The 21505-nt window shown below is 32.8% G+C and overlaps 1 protein-coding gene across 9 annotated transcripts; it reads left to right on the top strand.

The window, feature by feature from the left end:
* The first annotated feature begins 347 nt into the window (after positions 1 to 347).
* Positions 348 to 19938, top strand: tmem269 (transmembrane protein 269). 9 transcript variants are annotated; one of them, XM_087305879.1, is made up of 11 exons: positions 592 to 774; positions 971 to 988; positions 1383 to 1440; positions 3509 to 3566; positions 5976 to 6079; positions 8724 to 8871; positions 9270 to 9367; positions 13519 to 13662; positions 15507 to 15707; positions 18969 to 19074; positions 19167 to 19938. In XM_087305879.1, the coding sequence occupies exons 6-11, from the start codon at positions 8837 to 8839 to the stop codon at positions 19237 to 19239; spliced, it is 657 nt and encodes a 218-aa protein (XP_087162005.1). In that variant the 5' UTR covers positions 592 to 774; positions 971 to 988; positions 1383 to 1440; positions 3509 to 3566; positions 5976 to 6079; positions 8724 to 8836; the 3' UTR covers positions 19240 to 19938.
* Positions 19939 to 21505: the final 1567 nt, after the last annotated feature.

The following is a 21505-nucleotide window of genomic DNA, read 5'->3' as shown; positions in this document are numbered from 1 at the left end:
ATTGTGTTGTTTCAGCTAATTTTAATAGTTTAAACAAGCTGTAAAAACTCTTTTTTTTTAGTATATATCTCCTCCAGGTCCTCTAATTTTGGTGCACTTTGCTCATAGTATTTCTTTAATTTTTTGTTTGTGTTAGTGACTGATCTTTATTTTATAGATAAGAATAAAATGCCCCAGACCTAGTCTTAATGAAGCCATGTTTTTTCATCAGCTGTTACCAATGCAAAATACAGCATTGGATGTAGCTTTTGTAATTACTATAATTTTTTATTTTTATGTGTCATCCTGGCGACATCATGTGGTCAACAATTGAAAGTGACCTCACAGGAACTGGTTTCTGGTGCGACATTTCAGCTGAGATATTCCCACATCCAGCTTCACCCTCTCATATCACTTTTAACGAACTCGTCTCCAGCATCGTCTATATGATCGACTCAGCCGTCGAGACGCAGCGTTCATTTCGAGTAGCATCCGATGCGTGCTGAACAAAGTTTAGAGAAAGAACTAGATCTGCTTCGACGTCATTTCCGATGGAATATTCCAGTGAATCCTGATATGCCTTTAAAAAGAGACCCTGAATAAGAGAAATGTGTTGTCTGTCATTAACAGGTGCAGGACAGAACAGTATCGTCGTTAATAGAAAGTCATAACTGTTTATCACTGAATGCGAATAAAATAAAAATAAAAAATACAGTGTCGTCGACTGAATTCAACAACAGCCGTTATTTGTCTGCGTTTGTTTTGATTGGCATCGCTCTGTGCTTGACATTGAAGGTAAGTTTCTCAGCGTGACATACCAAGACGCTTTGAGGAATGATGGAATTAATTTGTTTTTGTTAATTTAAGCTCAGTAGGCTTACAAAAAAAAAAAAAAAAACATAGAACAATAAATTATTTTTGTGCAGAATAAAAAGTTTTCATTCATTTTATCTATACCTTAATCATAAAAACTCGTTTTTTTTGTTGTAAGGTGAGGGAACTGCCTGAGGTAAGATACCGTACTATGATATAGTCCACAAGATGGCTTGGTGCTCTCTAATGTTGAATACGCAGTTTTTTTACACCATAATCTAGAACACATAGCATGCATTTAAAAGATTTTTATGTAATTTTACGTTGGCCTATCTTTTTTAATTAATTATTTATTTATTTATTTATTTAGAAAAAAAGAAAGGCAGAAACGATTTAATCCTACCTTAACCTTATTATTAACCACAGAGCCGACAAGTTATAGCCTACGTTTTTCTTTTTCTTTTTATTAAGGTGCCCATTTTCCCCTATTTAGTACGATAGTTGTCTGCGTAGGTTATTTGTGATGTTATGCAATAGACACGTGGTTCTGATGCAGAAGTCTGTTTAAATACATCTCACCCTTCATTCAGCCAGTAAAGGAAGAAGTTTCTTGTCATTTAACCCTGCTACTGGCTAGACCGTTTCATTGTAAGTACCCTTTATTATTATTGTTATATATATATATATATATATATATATATATATATATATATATATATATATATATATATATATATATATATATATGTTGTTATTGTTAATTTTAAACGTCTTTTAATGACCTACACCTTCAATTCTAATGTCACTATTAAACACATGTAATTGTTATGAACCTTCTAATAAATAATTATATGATCACTAGCGAGGTCATCTTTTGACATTGTTTTGACTGTATACTGGAACACAATGAAGCTTAATATCTGCTTTATTTAGACTGCCAGATGTTATTATAAGTATAATTATGCAATGTACATGTATTTAGTTAATTCTAATTAATCAGTCTCTACTAATACTAACTTTTTTCAGTACCATGTGTTTGCAAAGTTATGTAGTCAACAGAATGTCTAAAGTGGGCTATCAAAATAAACTGCAACCTATATTTTTTAAGCAAATTTTTGCACCATACTTCCTGATCAAAAACTACAATAGAATTTCATTTATTAACATTAGATAACTACAGATTAGTGTAAACAGTAGTTGATTTCAACATTACCAATAACAACTTTTGTTTTCAAAAGCATTTGTAAATATTTTATTTAAACGTAAATATGCTTTTACTTTGTTAAAGTTAAATAACAATGCATTTTAATTAATATTTTTGCTTTATAGTTGTACATTTATAGTTGTAAATTAACTAATGTTAATTGACCTTACTGTAAAGTATAACTCATCATTAAATACTTTTTTTTCTTGAATGTCATTTAAATTTTCTAAAAACCTTTAAAAAAGAATATATAGTTGAGTCAGAATTATTAACCCCCCTTTGAATTTTTTTCTTTTTAGTGTTTCACAGTATGTCTGATAATATTTTTTCTTCTGGAAAATGTCTTGTTTGTTTCGGATTGAATAAAAGCCATTTTTTATACAGTATATATTTTGAGGTCAAACTATTAGCCCCTTTAAGCTATTTTTTCTCTCGCTAGTCTAAAGAACAAACCATCCTTAAAAAACTTAAGGATCCTAAAAACTTACCTAATTACCCTAACCTGCCTAGTTAACCTAATTAACCTAGTTAAGCCTTTAAATGTCACTTTAAGCTGTATAGAAGTGTCTTGAAAAATATCTAGACAAATATTATTTACTGTCATCATGGCAACGATAAAATAAATCAGTTATTGGAGAGGAGTTATTAAAACTATTATGATTAGAAATATGTTGGAAAAAATCTCTCCATTAAAAAGAAATTGGGGGGAAAAAAGAAACAGGGGGGCTTATAATTCAGGAGGGCTAATTCTGACTTTAACTATATATATATATATATATATATATATATATATATATATATATATATATATATATATATATATATATATATATATATATAAATAAATTGCAATTGTTAAATTTGGTTTATGTAATGTTTATAATGCTTATGTATTTAAAATAAAGATATCTGGTTCAGTGCATTTCCCATTTTGACAAAAAAAATCAAGTATTATGATACTCTGGGTTTAATAAAAATACTAAATAATAAAAACAATAATAAAAAAATTATACTTTACCAAAAACTACTTTAATTTAATAAAGTGCACATAGTACAGTAAAACATTCACAAAAGGGATTTTGTATTATATAAAATATTGTCTAGAGTCAGGTGGAAAAACAATGTAAATCATTGAAAATCATGATATACAGTAAGTAATACCATTAGAGGATTTAACTGAACATTTTGAAAGGTAAAGCTAAATGTACTGTAAGAGATGATAAAATAAAAAATATCAGTTTCAGTGCATTTCTAAATTTGATCCAGCATTTTTATTTATAAAACTACTTCATGGAAGCAAAACTAATCAAATTATCAGATTTCCGAGTGTCTAATCGAAGAGTAAGCCAGATAATGTTCACAAAGATAGTAAAACTAGGGTGTTTCAGTGATGGTACAGTGGTGTGGTGTGGTGGGCTGGTCCACCTGTTAGGCAGGACTTAAAAGCACATTCTGTTTTTGCTGTAACACATGGATCTGAGGCACTGATTTGCGTACTTGGTTTATTCGCAGTGCTATTTGGCTTGAAGATCTCTGTAGACCATCATGATCCTCCTGACTCCTACTTCTGGTATGTACATTTATTATACTGTATTGCTATTTTTCTAAATGACACCACGTCATCTCAGCTCCTTATACAACCAAATAAATTTCTGTTAGAATTTTTTTTACATCGTTTTAATAATGTGTGGCACTAACCTAAGTGGTCAGTACAAGAACTGGCACAAGATCTACTGTAGAAACAACTGTGCAGTTTGGGAAAACAGTTGTGGGTTTCCTAACTAACTAAGGGCATTTCTGTAGAGCATTGGTTGTACTTTAACTACAGTAAGTGTCTAGAGCTGGGCAATCTGTCATTGGTGCCACTTGTCTAATAGTTTCCTATTGAGGACTTTGTTTTAACTTTCCTAGTTACATTGAGGTTTAGTTACTAATTAATGCATTATTGTAAAAAAAGATAGATGTTAACCCTGTCAATTTGTTCATTGGTCACTTGGTGGAGAGGAACTAGTCTAGCAAGAATACCTTGAGTAATGGCTATGAGGAAGTCTTTAGCAAAAAAAAAAAAAGTTTCTAATGTATGTAGGCTTTTTGATGTTTGTTGATTTGATTGTTAAGATATGTACACTCCCACAACAAATGAGGTAAGACCATTAGCAACTCTACCACTCCACAAGGTGCTTGGAAACAAAAATAGCCAAACTGCAATGAAAAAAGAGGATTACAGCACTACTTTGGATAATACTAATGCATTTCAGCTTAAAGGTTTTCTGCAGGGTATAAGACATACATCATGCAAAGGCATTTTACTCAATGAGTGCCCCAAGATGGAGATTATTACACTTTGGAATTATCAAAATATAGGAATTTATGTTATTTATCACAATAAATGCTGGAATCCTCTTTTTGTACACTCCCACAACAAAGCATTACATCATACATTAAACTACATTCTAGTTCTTTGTTTATATAATGTGTAATTTTAGGTTAAATCTTCTAGGTTTATCTAAGGTTATGTTAACATTAGGTTAATTTTAATTTCATTGACAAAAAATGTCATCATTTTTGTGACTAACAAGTTTCTACCAACAAAAAATATATGAAAACTAAATGAAAATTAAGTGATGACGACGACAACTATAATAAAATATACTGATATTTTCATTGGCTAATAAAAATGAGATGATAATTTGATTAAGGGGTGGTTTATATGTAACACATATCATTTGCTAGTCAAATGCCATTACTCTACTTACTGTATTTAATCAGTGCTATAGCTGAGCTCCAACTACTGTAACATCAACTATAAGAGTAAAGCTTGGTAGACTGACATTGCAAAATGGAATTTTTAAAGCAATTTAAAGCCCTTTCAAAGATTCAATGGCTTGAAACTGGTTTAAAAAGTCCACTTTGCAATGTCAGTAGTATAACACATTTAAAAAAAGGGGTTGTAAATAAGTTAATAGTGTATTTTCAGTAGGCTACTGTTCTTACATGTGGATTGATTGTTGACACATAATTTTACATATTACTTATGATATAAATAAACAATGCATATTTAATTTTTGGTCTTCAATGGAAAGGCTATTGTAATAATACTGTTTTATTTAATTTTAAGTTTTATGTATTTTTTTATAAATAATGTATACACTATTTTAATTAAATTACACTGAAATTAAAACAAATATATTTTAGTCAACTAAATCTTTAGTAGATTTAGTAGACTAAAATGCTTTGAAATATAGTCGATTTAAACCAGACTAAAACTAAAATGATTCAGAAGACTAAAATATGACTAAAATTAAAATAGAATTTTTGTCAATAACTAAGGCTAAAACTAAATAAAAAATTGCTGTCCAATTTAACACGGGGCTTTTTATAAATTTACAGTGGATCTAATGCACTGACACTGTTTTTGAAGGGTCATGGCATTTCATTTGTCGAACAATAAGGTGTTACTTTAAACTGCATTTAACATGTTAGTCTTTTATTTGGTGAATCTGAAAAAAAAGACAAATATTGTTCTGTAATGTTGTACTGTACTATAATGCTTCAGACACCATTTTACTATATAATAAGTCTATTTACTACATTAACTACATTACTTTAGTTCATTTAATTATTAAACATTTGGGTTTGTTTACTGTTAAATTCACCAGGGCTTCATCTATTTAATCAAAATGTAATATTATTTTGAAACAGTTTTCTCATTGAATACATTTTAAAATATTTCAAATATTCCTGCCATGACAAAGCTACATTTTTAGATATCAATACTCAATTTTCAGTATCACTAGAGCCTTTTCCTATTAGAAAAAAATTCTTATTATAAACTTTGAAAACAGTTGTGCTGTTTAAGCTTTTTGTGAAAGCATGATGTGTAAAAAATGAATAATTAAATATAAAGTTTTAAAGAACAGCATTTATATGAAGCTGAAATGTGTGTAACATTGTAAATGTCTTTACTGTCACCTAACAGAGCAGTGTGGCGTGCTTTTGGAGCAGATCTGTCTGTTTTGCTGATCGGTGGAAGACGAGGGGAGTGTTCATTTGCTAGTGGCACAGAAATTACTCTCTTTAAATGTACATGTGTTTATGCATGCTTCACTTACATAGAAAAGCAGCTTATGCCAAATAACGAAAGCTGTGTTGTCAAATGACAATTTTTTGTGTCTTTTCTCATGCGATATCTGCAAATGGTGGCTCTTTTTGATCTCTAGCATATTGCATAAAATGTGATGCGAATGATAATGTGAATGTCTGTAGCAAAAAGACACATTCAAGCCACTTGAGATGTTCGTTTAGATTTTATGCCCACTGATTTCCTTCAACACAAAGACCTCTTTGTGCGACTTCATTGAAAATCACTGCAGTGTTTCAGCATCTTGGTCACACTTAAGGAAAAGCACTAGAATTTTAACAAGCCTTTCTTGCAGTTAATATTTTTTCTTTTGTGGTACATTGTGAATCTAAAAGTACACATAAAACTCTCATCTTTATAGTAAATCTTGCTCGGCAGAAGGATGAAATTGCAATGTGCTTAAATGCAGTAAAAAAACTGACCACTGAAATTATTAATTAAGATAAATCTAATTTAAAGGGGCTATATGTAAGAATCAAACAACTTATGAACATGAAATTTTTTTGCAAAAAGGTAGCTTACATATGTTACTATGAGCTATTTGAAATGCACAACACAGTTTCTCTCACACTTGCTTTATATTTTGGCCTATGACTAATTCTAAGTGGAGCGATCTAATGTAGTAACTGTCAAATATTATCCTGCAAAGAACAATACTAGTTTGATTTTATCTTTGACTTTGAAGATGACCACAGAATAAGCAAGAATAAACCATGCGTTAAAGAATTTTAAATGCATTTACATTTTTTAAAGCACGGCTACGTGATGATTATCCCTTACATATATATATTTTTTATTTTAATCCTCAAAATGGGTCACGACTGGCTATTTTAAAATTAAAGGAAATATCTAAATGCAGCAAAACATAATTTAATAAACAAACAACGGAAATCCAAAAAACACAAGGAGACAGGCAAGGTACAATAACTGACGAGAATGGAAAGTGCAAAAACTATAAGCACAAAGTGAATCAAACAAAAGCTAAACAGGAATCCAAAAACTTAAAGACGATACCAAACAAAGTGAGCAAACAAACAAACCAAACAAACAACCAACCATCTGGAGCATAAAATAAAGCAGGACAGAGTAAACCAGAACAGTGCAAAAATCTAAAGGCCAACTAACACAACATAACAGGGCTTATAAAGACAGAACTAATTGTTTCAACATTAGCACTTTGCTATGATCAGATGCTTTCTTAATGGCTGTTTTCTCACTTATTTATATTGTTTATTTTGTAATTAAGATGAAAGTGCTAAGCAATTTTTTACTTATTTATCTTACAGGCAACTGGATGTTTGGTGTTAGTATATTGGAACAAAGACATTTCCAGCTTATTTTCACTTCTAATGAAAAGAACTTCACTTTTAATCTTATTTGTCATGTGACTTGAATGGATCTAAACTTCCGGTCTCATTCTGTTCCATTGATTTATAGCCATAAAAACAGCTTGTCTTACTGCTTGATATTTTAAACTAGTATTTTCTTATAATAATGTTTTAATTTGAACTTATTGTCATAAATCTATTGTCGTAAACACACCGGGTTGTTGCGTACATTGTTTACTGCCATTTGTTATTTCTAGTCTGCTACACATAGGCAAATAAATTAGGAAGTAACAGCCTACAGTACTTGCACATTGCAGAATAAAGTGAGTAATGGGTCATTGACTTATGTTTAACCTCTTATATTATATGTACACGATACTATTAACAATTTGCAGTTAGCAGTTCACTGAACAAACACCGGTGTGGCTAATAACATGGGTTCTTTAATTCTACATAAAGCCCCTTTAGGATTTTACTGTTAATCGGCTGTGCACCACATGATTCCAGTTGTTGTGGGTGTGAACAAGCACAGTGAAAGATTTGATACAAATCAAGCGGCTGCTTTCTAAATATTTTCAGGGTGTCTTTTAGGCCTTGTTTAGAGGGCTAGTAGTTGTAGGTCAATATGATGGACTGTAGATAAATCATAACTCCAGAAATGTTTCCTCCTAAAACATCTTTCTGTTATCTGTTGAAAGCATGTGATATGATGTGGTAATGCATTGTGGTTTTAGTGCACAGCAGGATGAGCAGTCATTTGTAATCATGTTTTTTAACATTTCAAAAAAGTGAGAAAGTTTCACTCTGTTGGTAAGTGTATGTTTTTTCCCTCAGCATGTCTTATTTACATTTAATTTAAGTACCTTTTAAATATTACAGTCTGGTTGAAATTGCTGACTAGTTGAAATGATAAATACATATTTTTTACATTAGAGTATTATTGATTTTTTATTTATACAGTGATCGTTTCATTTTAATATGTTTCTGTTGATTACATGTCTTTATAAGATAGTTAACTTTGATTAAAGTACATGATTTATTATGTAAGTAGTTATAAATATCACAATGCATGTTTTATTACTTACTAATGATTAAATGTTGTGCAAAGTCACTGGATGGAGTGATATGGAGTAACATTTTAAAGTTTAACTAGTTGACTTCATGCTGCTTTAATATATTTTTACATTATGTATTACTCCAAACCATGCACAGACAAAAATGGAGCTGTTGTGTAATTGCTCACGTTTCTTTTTGGTAGCCTTTCTTCAGGAAGCGAAAAAGCTGCTCCTAAACGAACAGGCGAACTGGGCACATCTTAAGGAGTTTGCCCGTAAAAATGCTGCCAATGCTCTTTCTGTTGCCAACCTTCTCATGGGCATGGCCTCGATCCTCTGCAGTCTCAACGGGTATGCATTCATGCTTTTAACATTTGTACTTCACAGAGAAATCCAAATGAATAAAAACAAAACCACTCAAGAGATTTAAATGTAACAACAAGTAATCGTAGGGGATCATAAAAGTTTATGAAAACAGTGTTGTTTAAGTCAAGAAAAAATTAAAAGGACATAAAGATGTCACAAATATATATACAAATGACGTAGGTAAAAATAAAACTTTACTAAGGCGATATTGTTATTGTCAAAAAAGTTAAAAGGCCATAAAAATATCAAAAATATATACACAAATGACTGGAGGTGACCATAAAACTTTATGAAAACTGTATTTTTATTGACTAGTTGAGTTCTCAGTAAGTTATGTTTATATTTTTTGTTTTACTTAATTGCGGTACTGCTTTAATTTTCAGCCATCATTATGCCGCATGCTGGCTGGTTCTGATTGGGTACCTGCTGGATTTGGCAGATGGAGCGGTTGCCAGGCACCTGAATGCATGTTCTGCTCTGGGTGAGTAGTGTTGAGTGTCCTTCAGTACAAGTGTGTGGAGCAGAGTCTTGCTGCTTACATGTTTTTAGAAGCTTTTAAAGGGTTCTGTCATGCCTTGTTTACAAGATGTGATGTAAGTATCAGGTGTTGCCACAATGCGTTTCAGCTCAAGATACCTTACTGATTATTTATTCTACTATACGGTAATCTGTGCTGGGTTCCACACAATCCCTTTATGTTACTCAATTTTTACAAATTTAAGTGGATTGAACCTAAAACAATTAGGTTGTCCCCCCCATAACCAAAACAATTGTGTTGTTTCAACTCATTATAAATAAGTAGTTTAAACAATCAGCAAATGTCATTTTTTGAGTGTAAATGCCCTTTTTTTGTTTAGTTGGAAGCAAAACCATAAGGATTTTGTGTTGGTCTCTTTAAATGCAAATCAGCTAATGCTCTCCACCCACTTTGCCTTAACAGCTTGTGCCTTGTTGCTCTGGTAATAACAAACTTAATATCTGAATGCATTTGTAAAAGTAAATTTACTTACAATATATGATTTTCTGAGGTCAGAAAAGTTATGTTAAGAAGGACACAAAACTTTACAACATTTGTTAGGAACACATTACAATACGTTATGTCAAAACACAAATACACCTACTTTCACATAATATTAACCGCTGGGGAAGAAATTGCATGTGTATTAGTATGTTAGATCTGTGAAATGGCAGAAACAACACGCTACTTATCAGGGGCGTACTGTAGCAACCACGGGGTACGGGGGGATATGTCTCCCTCACTTTTAAAGACACCATTTAGAAACAGGTGATCATAATAAATATAAAATGAATGTAAAATTTTGGATCTCATTCAGCTGTCCCCCCCACTTTTAAAATGTTCGCTACGCCCCTGCTACTTATAGAACTCCACAAGGCCTCACCCCTTATATAGAAATTATATGCATTTGCTATACTGTGATGTGTATTTCCAGGAAAAAAGAAAAAAACTCAATTAAGGGAGTTAAGAAATAGTGCTTACTGATACAGTAAACAACTACCTTTTGTGACTTAGCAATTTTACATATTTTTTTCATGTTCCAACAGCATTACAGACAGATATACTGGTGTATACGGTATATTATTAATGGAATAGGTGTGATCAGTTTACTAACAGTTTAGCTAAAATGGTAAAAGTTGGCAAATTATGAGAAGTATTTAAATATGTATCTTAAATATGTTATTATATATGATACTGTATTTTAACTAAAGTTTACATTTTGAAATATTTACATTTGAAATATTTACGCCAAATATCAACAGTAAAAATGGAATTTGCTGCGGTAGGAGAAGCTGCGTCAATTTTTACTTCATCTAATAAATGCCTTGCGCCTCAGAAGACAAATGCTGACATGCAATGAACATGTGGTGCTGTTTGAAGGTGTGAGACACAGAGCACAGATGCTCTTTATCTGGAGGTAATTAATAATATAATAGCACTAATACTAAAATGGTTAAAGCATTTAGGAATGACCAAAACAACATTTTAGATGTTTTACCTTAGTAGTCGGCCTGTCCATTCACACACATTTTTATCACGACCTCTTATAACAAAATCACATGACTTTTTTAATGCACATACTGGAATTTGTGCAGTAAAAGTGTTGCCATCGTAGTTTAAGAGCATCTTTTCTTTTTCAATTTAAAGTTTATCCTACTCAGTTATGCACAAATGTTTTCTAGTTTTGATATCTATTGGATTAATTCAGAGCTGCATGAGTTGTGCATTATCATTACTATGTTTTTTGACTTTCTGTAAAAACAACAACAAAGGCAAAGCATGTTTTCTCATCTAAAGCACACAACCTTGCCAACTCTGTAGTTGTAAAGCAGTGGATGGTGTGCAGGTGGTCACGTCCACCCAGCTGCCTGAAATATCTATGCCGTGCCCTCACAATGCCTGCTCACTGCCACTCTTGAGCTGCTGTTGTTTTGCATGACCTCACTAATGGCTGATGTTTTGCCTCCAGTTCCCTCTCTGTTTTTTGTCAATTGAATGGTTTGTTTGTGATGAAGTGGCCTAACGCAGCAGGATCATGCTCTTATTGTCTGCTTTATCCTGATGCTTTGGACCACCAGCATATCTGGCGTGCCTTAAATTGTTGACAACAAGGTTGGAATTCCAACCCACTTGTTTGGACGCAAAGCCAAATGTTTCAACCTGATGAAAACATGCCCCCACCATCACACCACACTAGTGTTAAAACAGCTTCTGAATGCTGTTTATAGATGATGACTGGCATGAATGTTTACCTCTGTGTTACTCTTTTCAGATGGTGCTAGCGACCTTAAGGCAAAATACTGTACACCTCTAAATGTTTCTTTAACAATTCAGATTTTTTAAGACCGTGTTTTCTCCTCCTCTTCAGCAGCACTTACATACACTAAACTTCACAGTTTTATTCATATTTATATTCTGGTTTTCACAGACAGATATAATTGTACATAATTTGCCTGATTAAATACAATCATATTATTAAACCAGCATTTTTTCTGAATCTTGCAAGTGATAAAAAGTTATTTCTAAAATCAAATAATCCAATGATTTTGAAAAAAGAAATTAAACAAGAATTCAAAACCTGACTTCAGTTTTTTTTTTTGCTAGAAATACTGTATATAAAATGTATAAAAACTAATTCAACACTACGTAATTTGCCTATAATGTGGGGAAGTATGCTTATATATAATTACCTTAATCATCTGAAGTGTTTTACTTTAAAGGGATAGTTCACCCAATAATGAACATTTACTCAACCTCAAATGGTTTCAAACCTTTAGGAGTTTTTTTTTTTTTCAGTTGAACACGAAAAAAGATATTTTGAAAGATGTTGGAAACCAGTAACTATTGACATCCATGCTATCGGGATCAGTGGCTACCGGGTTCTAAAATTCGTCAAAATATTTTCCAGTTTGTTCAATAGAAAAAAGAAATGTTTATGACAAGTGAGCAATTGATGACAGAATTCTTTTCAATTTTGGCTGAACTATCCAGTGTGCGAATTACAGGGGGGTTAGGGGGTGATTAACCCCCCTAATTAAGGCTTGATCCCCACATAAAGGACGTTAAAAAAAAAAAAGGTGTATGGGGGGTCAGCCCTTTAATAGTGCAAAATAGTTCAAGCTGATCTGTATTTTAAATAATAATGGTAATGATTAAAATAACAGATAATATAAATATACATTTGACCACCCCTATAATGGTTAATATCACTGTTAATCCTTAATCGTGCCAATCGGTCTATGCAAGAAAAACAAATCATTAAACAGTCTGAAACTGACAGATTTAGAGCACCGATTGACATCGTAAGTGTTCACAAGACACTTTTAGGTATTGGTGTTGGTATTAATATATAGCCTAAAATAAATTAAAATTAGGTGCATAGTTTGTATAGTTTGACCTCCAGTAACCTCTTCATTTATTTTCTTTTCGTCTTAGTCCCTTTATTAATCTTGGGTCGCCACAGCAGAATGAACCGCCAACTTATCCAGCTTAGGTTTTACGCAGCGGATGCCCTTCCAGCCACAAACCATCACTGAGAAAATCCAGTAACCTCCACAATAATTAATTAGAGGATACTGCAGGTCAGACACTAAATATCCCTCAAAACACTCAACACTTTACTACATTTTAATTATAAATTAGATGTAATTTAAATAAATACAAAAAGGACTAACACTTGTATTACACAAACTACAGTAACATTTCTGAAAAAGTTGACCCCCCATCTGATTGTTACTGTATAATTCGCACACTGGAACTACCCCTTTAAGTAGGTCTTGCTCTACTGCTAAAAATCAGGCGATTAGCATCACAAAAGCCTCACAGTAACTGTCAGCTTTAGCAATGGGAAGTCTGACTCATTCCCGGAAATCAGTTCTTTCAAAGTAACTTTAAGCCAAAGGATGCTGAGCTGTCATGCCATTAGTGATTTCCCATCAGGCTTTCAAACAAAATGGCTCCACAAACTGGAGTTATTAAGATTTTAGGATGTCAGCATGATTTCACATCACATCTGACAGTGTTTTTAAGTGGCATCCTTGGCACTGACTTAGTGTCTTGCTGTTCTGTTTTTACTGTCTGGTGTCAATTAATTAATTTGCTTTTCTTTCTTGCAGGTGCAAAGTTGGATGATTTTGCTGATTTCACAACATTTGGAATAGCAACTTCACTCCTCCTGAGGACACCCAGTCTGCTGGATAACATCCTGTGCATGCTCTACATGCTGTCTGTCTTTGTACGTCTCTGCTTCTTCTCCAGCGGTGAGGATCTTCTGCAAAACTTGTTTAAAACACATGCAGAATACTTTGGTTGGCAGCACAAGCTCCATCTTTTAAAAATTGTACTTCACAGAATGCTACGTGGTTGCCACTGGAAAAGCTAACCTATGACAAACATCAAAAATCTGAAAAAATGTTGGTTAATATAGTTTCCCCTTTGGGAATACTTATAAGATCTTTCTTGATGTCTATACAGGACTGCTTGGGATTTCCTTTCAATCCTATTTGATTAATATTGGAAAACTGTTTCAAAACAATGCTTAATATTTTGATTAGTCATGTTTTTTGTTTTATTTTAACATCCTGTTCTTTGATTTACATTCTGTAACATTATTATGTGATGTGACACTGTAAATGTTAAATTAATTAATTTAAAAAGCACATAGAGACAGCTGTCATGGGCTGAAACACTACCATTTTAGCTGCCAAACTCAAGTAAATCTGACAACATTTATGTGAAATAAATTACCATATTGTTAGGAATATGTCACATTTTTGTGCTGTGACTAACAATATGTTTCATATATTATATTATAAGTGCCTTTATATATAAGGCACTTATAATATCATATAATTTAATATATTATAATAACATATATTATACTGTAAGTGCCTTACATTATATAATGTAATTAATGTCAAGCAAGCAAAATGTTCAAAAAGTGCTATATACATTTGGTTTTGACCCTGAGAAATACATTTGAGTATTGCATATTGGTTCCACCTTGATACATTTATTTATTTAGGCTTGATGTTTATAAAAAAATGTTTAAAAGTAATCTAATATTTTATACTTGCAGATTTAGATTTCTGAAAATGTTGCATTTAATTTTTTTTTTTTTTTTTGTGAGGGGATCTAAAATTTATATCTTGGAAATAATAAAAAGCAGAACACTAAATTAAATTTGTTTTGAGCGAAACTGTAAAATATGTCTTGCACACTGGTGGGATTTGTCTATGTTTTCCCCTCAGTGCACTTGCATTGCAATTTATGCTATTTTCAAAAAATATGATAATACTTTTATTCCCTGATGATGCACTTATTGGATCAAAAAGTGATAAAAGAGTATATATTAAGATAAAAAAAAAAGATTTTTATTGGAGTAAATGCTGTGTTTTAATTTTATATGGGGTTAACTTGTTAATAAAGGTTTAGCGGCGGAACCACGCCTCACTTTGTCTCCTTAACCAATCACCTACTTCCATAAACTTACTTAAGGAAGACCATGCCTCTAGCACTGTTCTTCTTGTTCTTTGAACCCACCCCCTCCCTCCATTTCCTCGCTTCCCATTCACAATCCTATAACCCTCTTTGTTCCTACATGTAGGTTGAATCCCCACTCTGAGTCTCTGGGCATAGTAGGATGCCCGATCAACCTACCCACTTGTCCACCAGTCATCTTCTTACTCCCCTTTCCCTTCATTCAACTGTTCTCCTACCCTCCCTTTCATCCCTATATGGTAAAGTCTAGCTTAAAGTGCTAGTGCTAAACCTTTGGCGTGGACCATGCCAGTGAAACGATTCTTAAAACATTATTGTGTGCAATAATACTATAATCCCTATACCATATGAATGATTTCTGAAATATACTGTGGAAATAAACACTGCTACATTTATAAATGTATTTTTGCAGTAATTTTGAAGTAAAATGAAAATATACTTTAAGATCCAATAAATACAGTCTTGGTGAGAATATTAGACTTGTGTACTGTATGTGTAGACTGTATGAGTATGTATGTTTAAATACTGTATGTATACAGTATCAATATCAGTTTCAGTATTTATAATTTTAATATCATTATAAATTTATTATTATCTTTTGTAGGAATCCCATTTGTGTACCGTGGCCTGCCGTGCATCTACTCCTCGGCCATCCTCGTGTGTGGTTCTCTACTGACTGGAGGAAATATGGCCGTACTGAGAATCTTAGCTGTGGCCATGATTCTCTTCATGATCAGTCAGAACTTCTACCCGCATGACAGAGTGCTGGAGTCCCAGGCCTGGAAGAAGGTGGTCTACATCGGAGGTAAAGAGTGTTAATTAATAGTCTCCAGCAGAAGTGCCATACAATTGTTTTTTGAATGAATGAATGAATTAGGCGACACGTTGGCTTAGTGGTTAACACTGTTGCCTCACAGCAATGTTGCTGGTTCAAGTCCTGAAAGGTTCAGTTGGCATTTCTATGTGGAGTTTGCATGTGCTCCCTGTGTTTGCGTGGATTTCCTTTGGGTGCTCCGGTTTACCCCACAATCCAAAGGCATGCGGTACAGTTGAATTGAACAAACTAAATTGTCCATAGTGAAAGAGTGGTATGGATGTTTTCCTAATACTGGGTTGCAGCTGGAAGGGCATCCGCTATATATAACATGTGCTGAATAGGTTGGCTGTCCATTCCACTGTGGTGACCCCTGGTGAATAAAGGGAAAATGAATGAATGACTCAATCAATAAATTAATTGAAAATAAAATAGTGATCAGTTTGAAAAATAAATTTTCAATTTGACATTTGCTAAAATCACATTTAAAGTGCCCTATTATGCTATATTAAATGTTCATGTTTGTGATTAAATGTAAATGTTTGGAGATCTCCTACAGTAGATTTACAACACTCCAAAGTAAAAAAAAAAAAAAAACTACCATTTTCTCATACACAGTACCTTACAGTAGCAACTCTTCTCACAGTGAAACGGTATCTTTAAAGGGTTAGTTTACTCAAAAATAAAATTCTGTTAATTACTCACTCTCGTTTTTTTTCAGTCCCCTGAGACCTACCTCCATCTTTGGAACACAAATTAAGATAATTTAGATGAATCAAAGGGTGCTTTCACCTGTCAATCGATTAATTTGTTCCGAAACAGGGATTCAAATTGTTACAGTTTTGCTCTTAGTTCTTGGTCCGTTTCGCTATCACACGGCAAAGTTTCTAAACTAACCAAAAAAGCTAAAACATTTTCTAAAACTCTCCTTACATTGGTCAGAGTTTCATGGTTTATTTTGCAGAGTCCCACTCAGCTGTCATGCATCCTTATTTTAATTTATGGTGATGGGCAGTAAGACATTTTAAGCGGAAAGCTGCACTTTAATTTTGAATGGTGACACCCTCAGACATCGTCACCAGATATAAGTCAGAGGTAAGACTCTCTCATACAGAGTCCTTGGCTAGACTGCAGTTCGGTCAATGTTTCTAATGAAATAACAGCTCTCGTTAATAGTTCAGCATGCTTTCACTTTCGTATTTAACATTAAACGCACATTTACCGGTAGGAATGTCCTCCCGCCCTTCTCATAATTCTCTCTTCATATAGCCTAAGGCCTATTACATATCCATAATACACTGTGATATAGCTGGGCTCGGATCATTTGGCTTTCTCACTACAATCGATTCGCTTTAGAATTTGTTTTAATTGAGCCAAGACCACCTCATTCAGGCGATCCTCGGACCGATTAATTTGGCGCAGATCCGAGTGCGATTGCTGGTTTCACATATGCCAAACGAAGCGCACTAACTGGGCAAACGAGACAGGTTCCGAAACAAAAGTCAAAGAGTGAAAGCACCTTAAAACAGCTCTCTCTATCCTTCATCAACAGCACCGGTCCCGAGATGTCCAGAAAGTTTAGAAAATAAACCAAAAACATTATCAAAACATTCCATATGACTTCATATGACTCTCCAAAAACTTTTTTTATGCTAAAAAAAACCCTGTAAAAATTACACCTGAAAGAATGAAGTTTTTTCAATTTAAAAAGTGATATATATGTTTATGTTTATAATATGTTTATAATGATATTTTAAATATGTGTTAAAGGTGCAATAGGTGATTGTCTTCAAAAAAAAATTTAAGTGCTGGTTAAAGTCTCTTCACATGCTGATAGCAATGATCACAGTAAGTCATCAATGGCAAACAAATATGAAGGTAAATCAGTAGCTAAATTCGAGAGCTTGCAAATCTGACTATGAAACCCTGTCGTATTAAAATTTGTATTTGTAAGTTGAAATTTACACTCACAGCTCTGATGTGAATATCTGAATCTCAATTTACACACAGACAATCAATAAACCCATTTTTTATTTCAGAATTGCAGCTAGAATAGTTAGAGCTGAAGTGAATAACTGAATTGCTGTTGAACTGAATTTGTCAGATGTCAGTCACATGAGCAAAAGGACAGAAACACTTGTGCATCGCATGTTTATACTAGCACTTTATTTCAATTTCACTGTACAACCACAAGATGGTACTCACAACCCTTTAGATCTGGCCCAAAAAAATTCATCTCCCATCGCTTTGTCTTTTTAAGTTGTCAAGTTGAGCTTTATTGTCATTTTGTTACACGTGTAGACATTAGGCATGGGAAGATAAGCGTTTTCAAGGTAAACTGTGGTTTGGAAAAGTCAAGGTTTTAAAACCGTCAAAATTTTCTGCAATACCGTTCTTAAGGTATGTTTTCAATATTTTATTGACTTTTTGGTTGTTGTTTTTTATGACAACAGTATCTCCAGCAGAAAAGATATCCATAGATGCCATTTTAAATTGTAAAATAAAATCTGTATTTGAAACTAATGAAGACAGCAGAAGTTAAATTATTTAGCCTGACATGTTCACTGCTACAAAATATTTTAAATGTTTCACAAAATAAAATATAGTGTTTAAAGGAAACAAGTTTTTGTTTTTTACCCAGACATTTAAAAAGAATATGTTTTAGAGCAGTAATCACAATACCGTGAAACCGTGTTATTTTAATCCAAGGTTATCATATCGTCAGAATCTTATACAGCCCATGCCTAGTGGACATACAATGTTACTCCTTTTTGTGATATCAATGACTATAGAATAAAAGATACTGTATGTTACGTGTATAGTTTTGAATGGGGTAAAGTGTAATGGTGAATATTCAAATAATTTGATTTAATTTCCATTCAAATCCAAACCACATGACAGAAACCACTTGAATATGCACACAAACTTTCAAAGATGGCCACTGATCGAGTGAAATGACTTGCCTTAAAGGGACTTTTGCCATATTTCAAAACTCACTTTTGCACTCACTTAATGCACTTAATGGGAACCACAGGGTGGGGGAGGGCTTGAAGCAGAGATGAAGCCATTTTATTGGTTGATCCCTGACCTACGGTATAAACAACGCCAGCCAGGGACGTGCATTTTCAATGCTATCAGGCTCAAGTTAGCATTTTCCCAGATCTCCTGCTGCATCTTTAACTATAAAAAGAGAAATATCAACTACTTTTTATTATTTATTTCATATTCACTACTTTTTCTCTCTCTCTTCAGGAGTTGTGATGGTGTTCTGCTCCTCCTTTCCTCCAGCTTGTGTTTACTACTTGTTATGGTCAGTTTCCTATATACTGTTTCCAACAACCCTGTGGAGCTGCAAAGTGTAAGAAAGGCTCTGTTCTCACACAATCCCTTTCTGCTTCTTGAAAACAACTCAGAAAAACTTTTTTTATTTTAATCATTTTTGTTTTGAAGTGATGAACTTCATGAAATGGACGTCCGCTGGGAGGCTTCGGACGTCTTGATTGCTGCTGATGTTTTTTGCTAAGAATGAGAAATGCTTTCTGCCTCACATACAGTATAACGTCATGCTTTTAAATGTCACGTTGACAGAAATATTAACAGTATGTGTGTTGTTTGTCTCACAGCTCGGTCTGCCTGAATCAAATGTGAGGCAAGAAACTGTGTAGAGATTGTCAGATTTGCTGTGGATTTTATATTCTTATGTTTTTCGGTTGTTTGAGAGACTGATTGGAAAAAGGTTTCACAACTCAATAATCACGATTTCTGATTACATTGCCTCTTAAATCAATACTGTAAGGATGCTTAGACATAATTTAAAACAATGAATACTGTAAGGGAATTTGTATGCATGTGATCTGTGTAAATTAATGTAAAAACACTGCAGCGTAATCAAGGTAGAGGTTAAAATCCTCATAGACTGTAGTTTATCTATTGCCTGTTGATGTGTGAGTTGTATTTTCCATATAATTTTAGATGGGTCTTCAAACAAATGCCTCGTAACAATATGAAGACTGTGGCAGTTGGATTTATTTTGATAAGTTTATCTGTATCATTTAAGGGCCTCTGTTTTAAGGGGTCCCGACTTCTGTTTAGCGAGTGATTTTGCATTGGGTTTGCTGAGTACTGTAATACTGCAACAACAGTATTAAGGCCTTACATTGTGTTCTGTTGCACCAACTTGTGATTACTTTTTATTAAAATTTAAGGGGTGTTAAAAAAAAAATGGTGTTGTGGTTTTTGCAGTTGAACCACTAATGGATTTTGTCTTGTGTATATTTTACAGTTTTGTTAAATGTTTTATCAAAATATTGCAGTAGTTTTGCTGCAGTGCATATTATAGGTTGTTTTAAAGTTGAGTTGACTATACTTTGTGACAAAACACATTTACAGCTGTTTAATTTGCAGACATTTTTATTTTAATAGGGCTGGCAGCAACACATGAACAAATGAAGAGCACGTTTTACAGACGCAGGGCATATAGAGAACAGACATATAATAAAACAAAAAGAGGGATTTTTGTTGTATTTACAACTTTTTTCTTCTACTGGAAAATATCTTAATTCTTTTAGTTTGGTTGAAAAAAAAGCAAGTTTTAAAAATGGTAAAAATGATTTCAAGGTTAATATTATTAGCTCCCTTAAAGGGATAGTTCACCCCAAAAAAGGAAATTCTGTCATTTACATCATTCTGTTTCTTTCTTCTGTTGGACACAATTGAAGATATTTTGAAAAATGTTGGAAAACCTGTAACCACTGAGTGCCATAGTATTTGTTTTTCTTTCTATTAATTTCAAAATTTACAGGTTTTAAGCTTTCTTCAACATCTCCATATTGGTATGAAACCACTTGAGCGACTAAATAGTGAGTACATTTTCATTTTGGGGTGAACTGTCTCTTTAAGAAATAGTTGATGATTGGCTACAGTGCAAGCCACTGCACTGTAAAACCGATAAGTTAAGTTAACTCAAACTGTTTGAGGAAACCGATTAAGGCAAACCATTTAGGTTTTGAAACAAAATAGTTTGGGTAATGTAAAACTATATATATATATATATATATATATATATATATATATATATATATATATATATATATATATATATATATATATATATATATATATATATCATTTACTCTCATCATGGCAAAGACAAAAGCAAATAATGATTACAAACTAGTAAATAGGAAATAAATAATTACAAATTAGGTTGGAAATAAGCTTCTTTGCCTTAAACAGCACTTGGGAAATATTTTTGAAAAAATTTGAATTTCACAAGAGGGATAATAATTTTTGATATATATATATATATTCCAAATGAATAAACTCTCAAAAAATATTCTCATTAGATTTTTTAGACTGCTACTAACAAACCAAAAAGTATCAAAATGTAGAATATTATATATCAAATAAATAGCATCAATCACCCAACACTTTAATCCAGAACTAAAATTATGAATGACAAAGATATTGAAATTTTATAATATTATTTTGTTTACATTTGTACCAATCATCTATTAACGATGATCATTTTCAATATGCAGAAGTATGCTAAAGGACTTTTAGTTTGCCAGTAACCTGGGTCAAGCGCTTCCGGTGAACTGAATGCCATTATAAAATCGCCACGTTTAAGATCTGTTTTCTTTAGAAATCAGTGATCTCCACTGGCTGACTTATATCCGATATATAATGGGTCTCAGATTCTACAACATACATTGCATTAAATTACATTTTCCCCCGCCATGTTTTTAAAATATGAATTTGTTTTACCCCAGTAGATTCAATGGAGCTTC

Source organism: Danio rerio, chromosome 23, assembly GCF_052040795.2.
Source record: "Danio rerio strain M-AB ecotype USA chromosome 23, GRCz13ab, whole genome shotgun sequence".
In the NCBI taxonomy this organism is placed as follows: domain Eukaryota; kingdom Metazoa; phylum Chordata; class Actinopteri; order Cypriniformes; family Danionidae; genus Danio; species Danio rerio.
The sequence above is the reverse complement of the archived record's forward strand: the minus strand, read 5'-3'. Positions and strand labels throughout refer to the sequence as shown.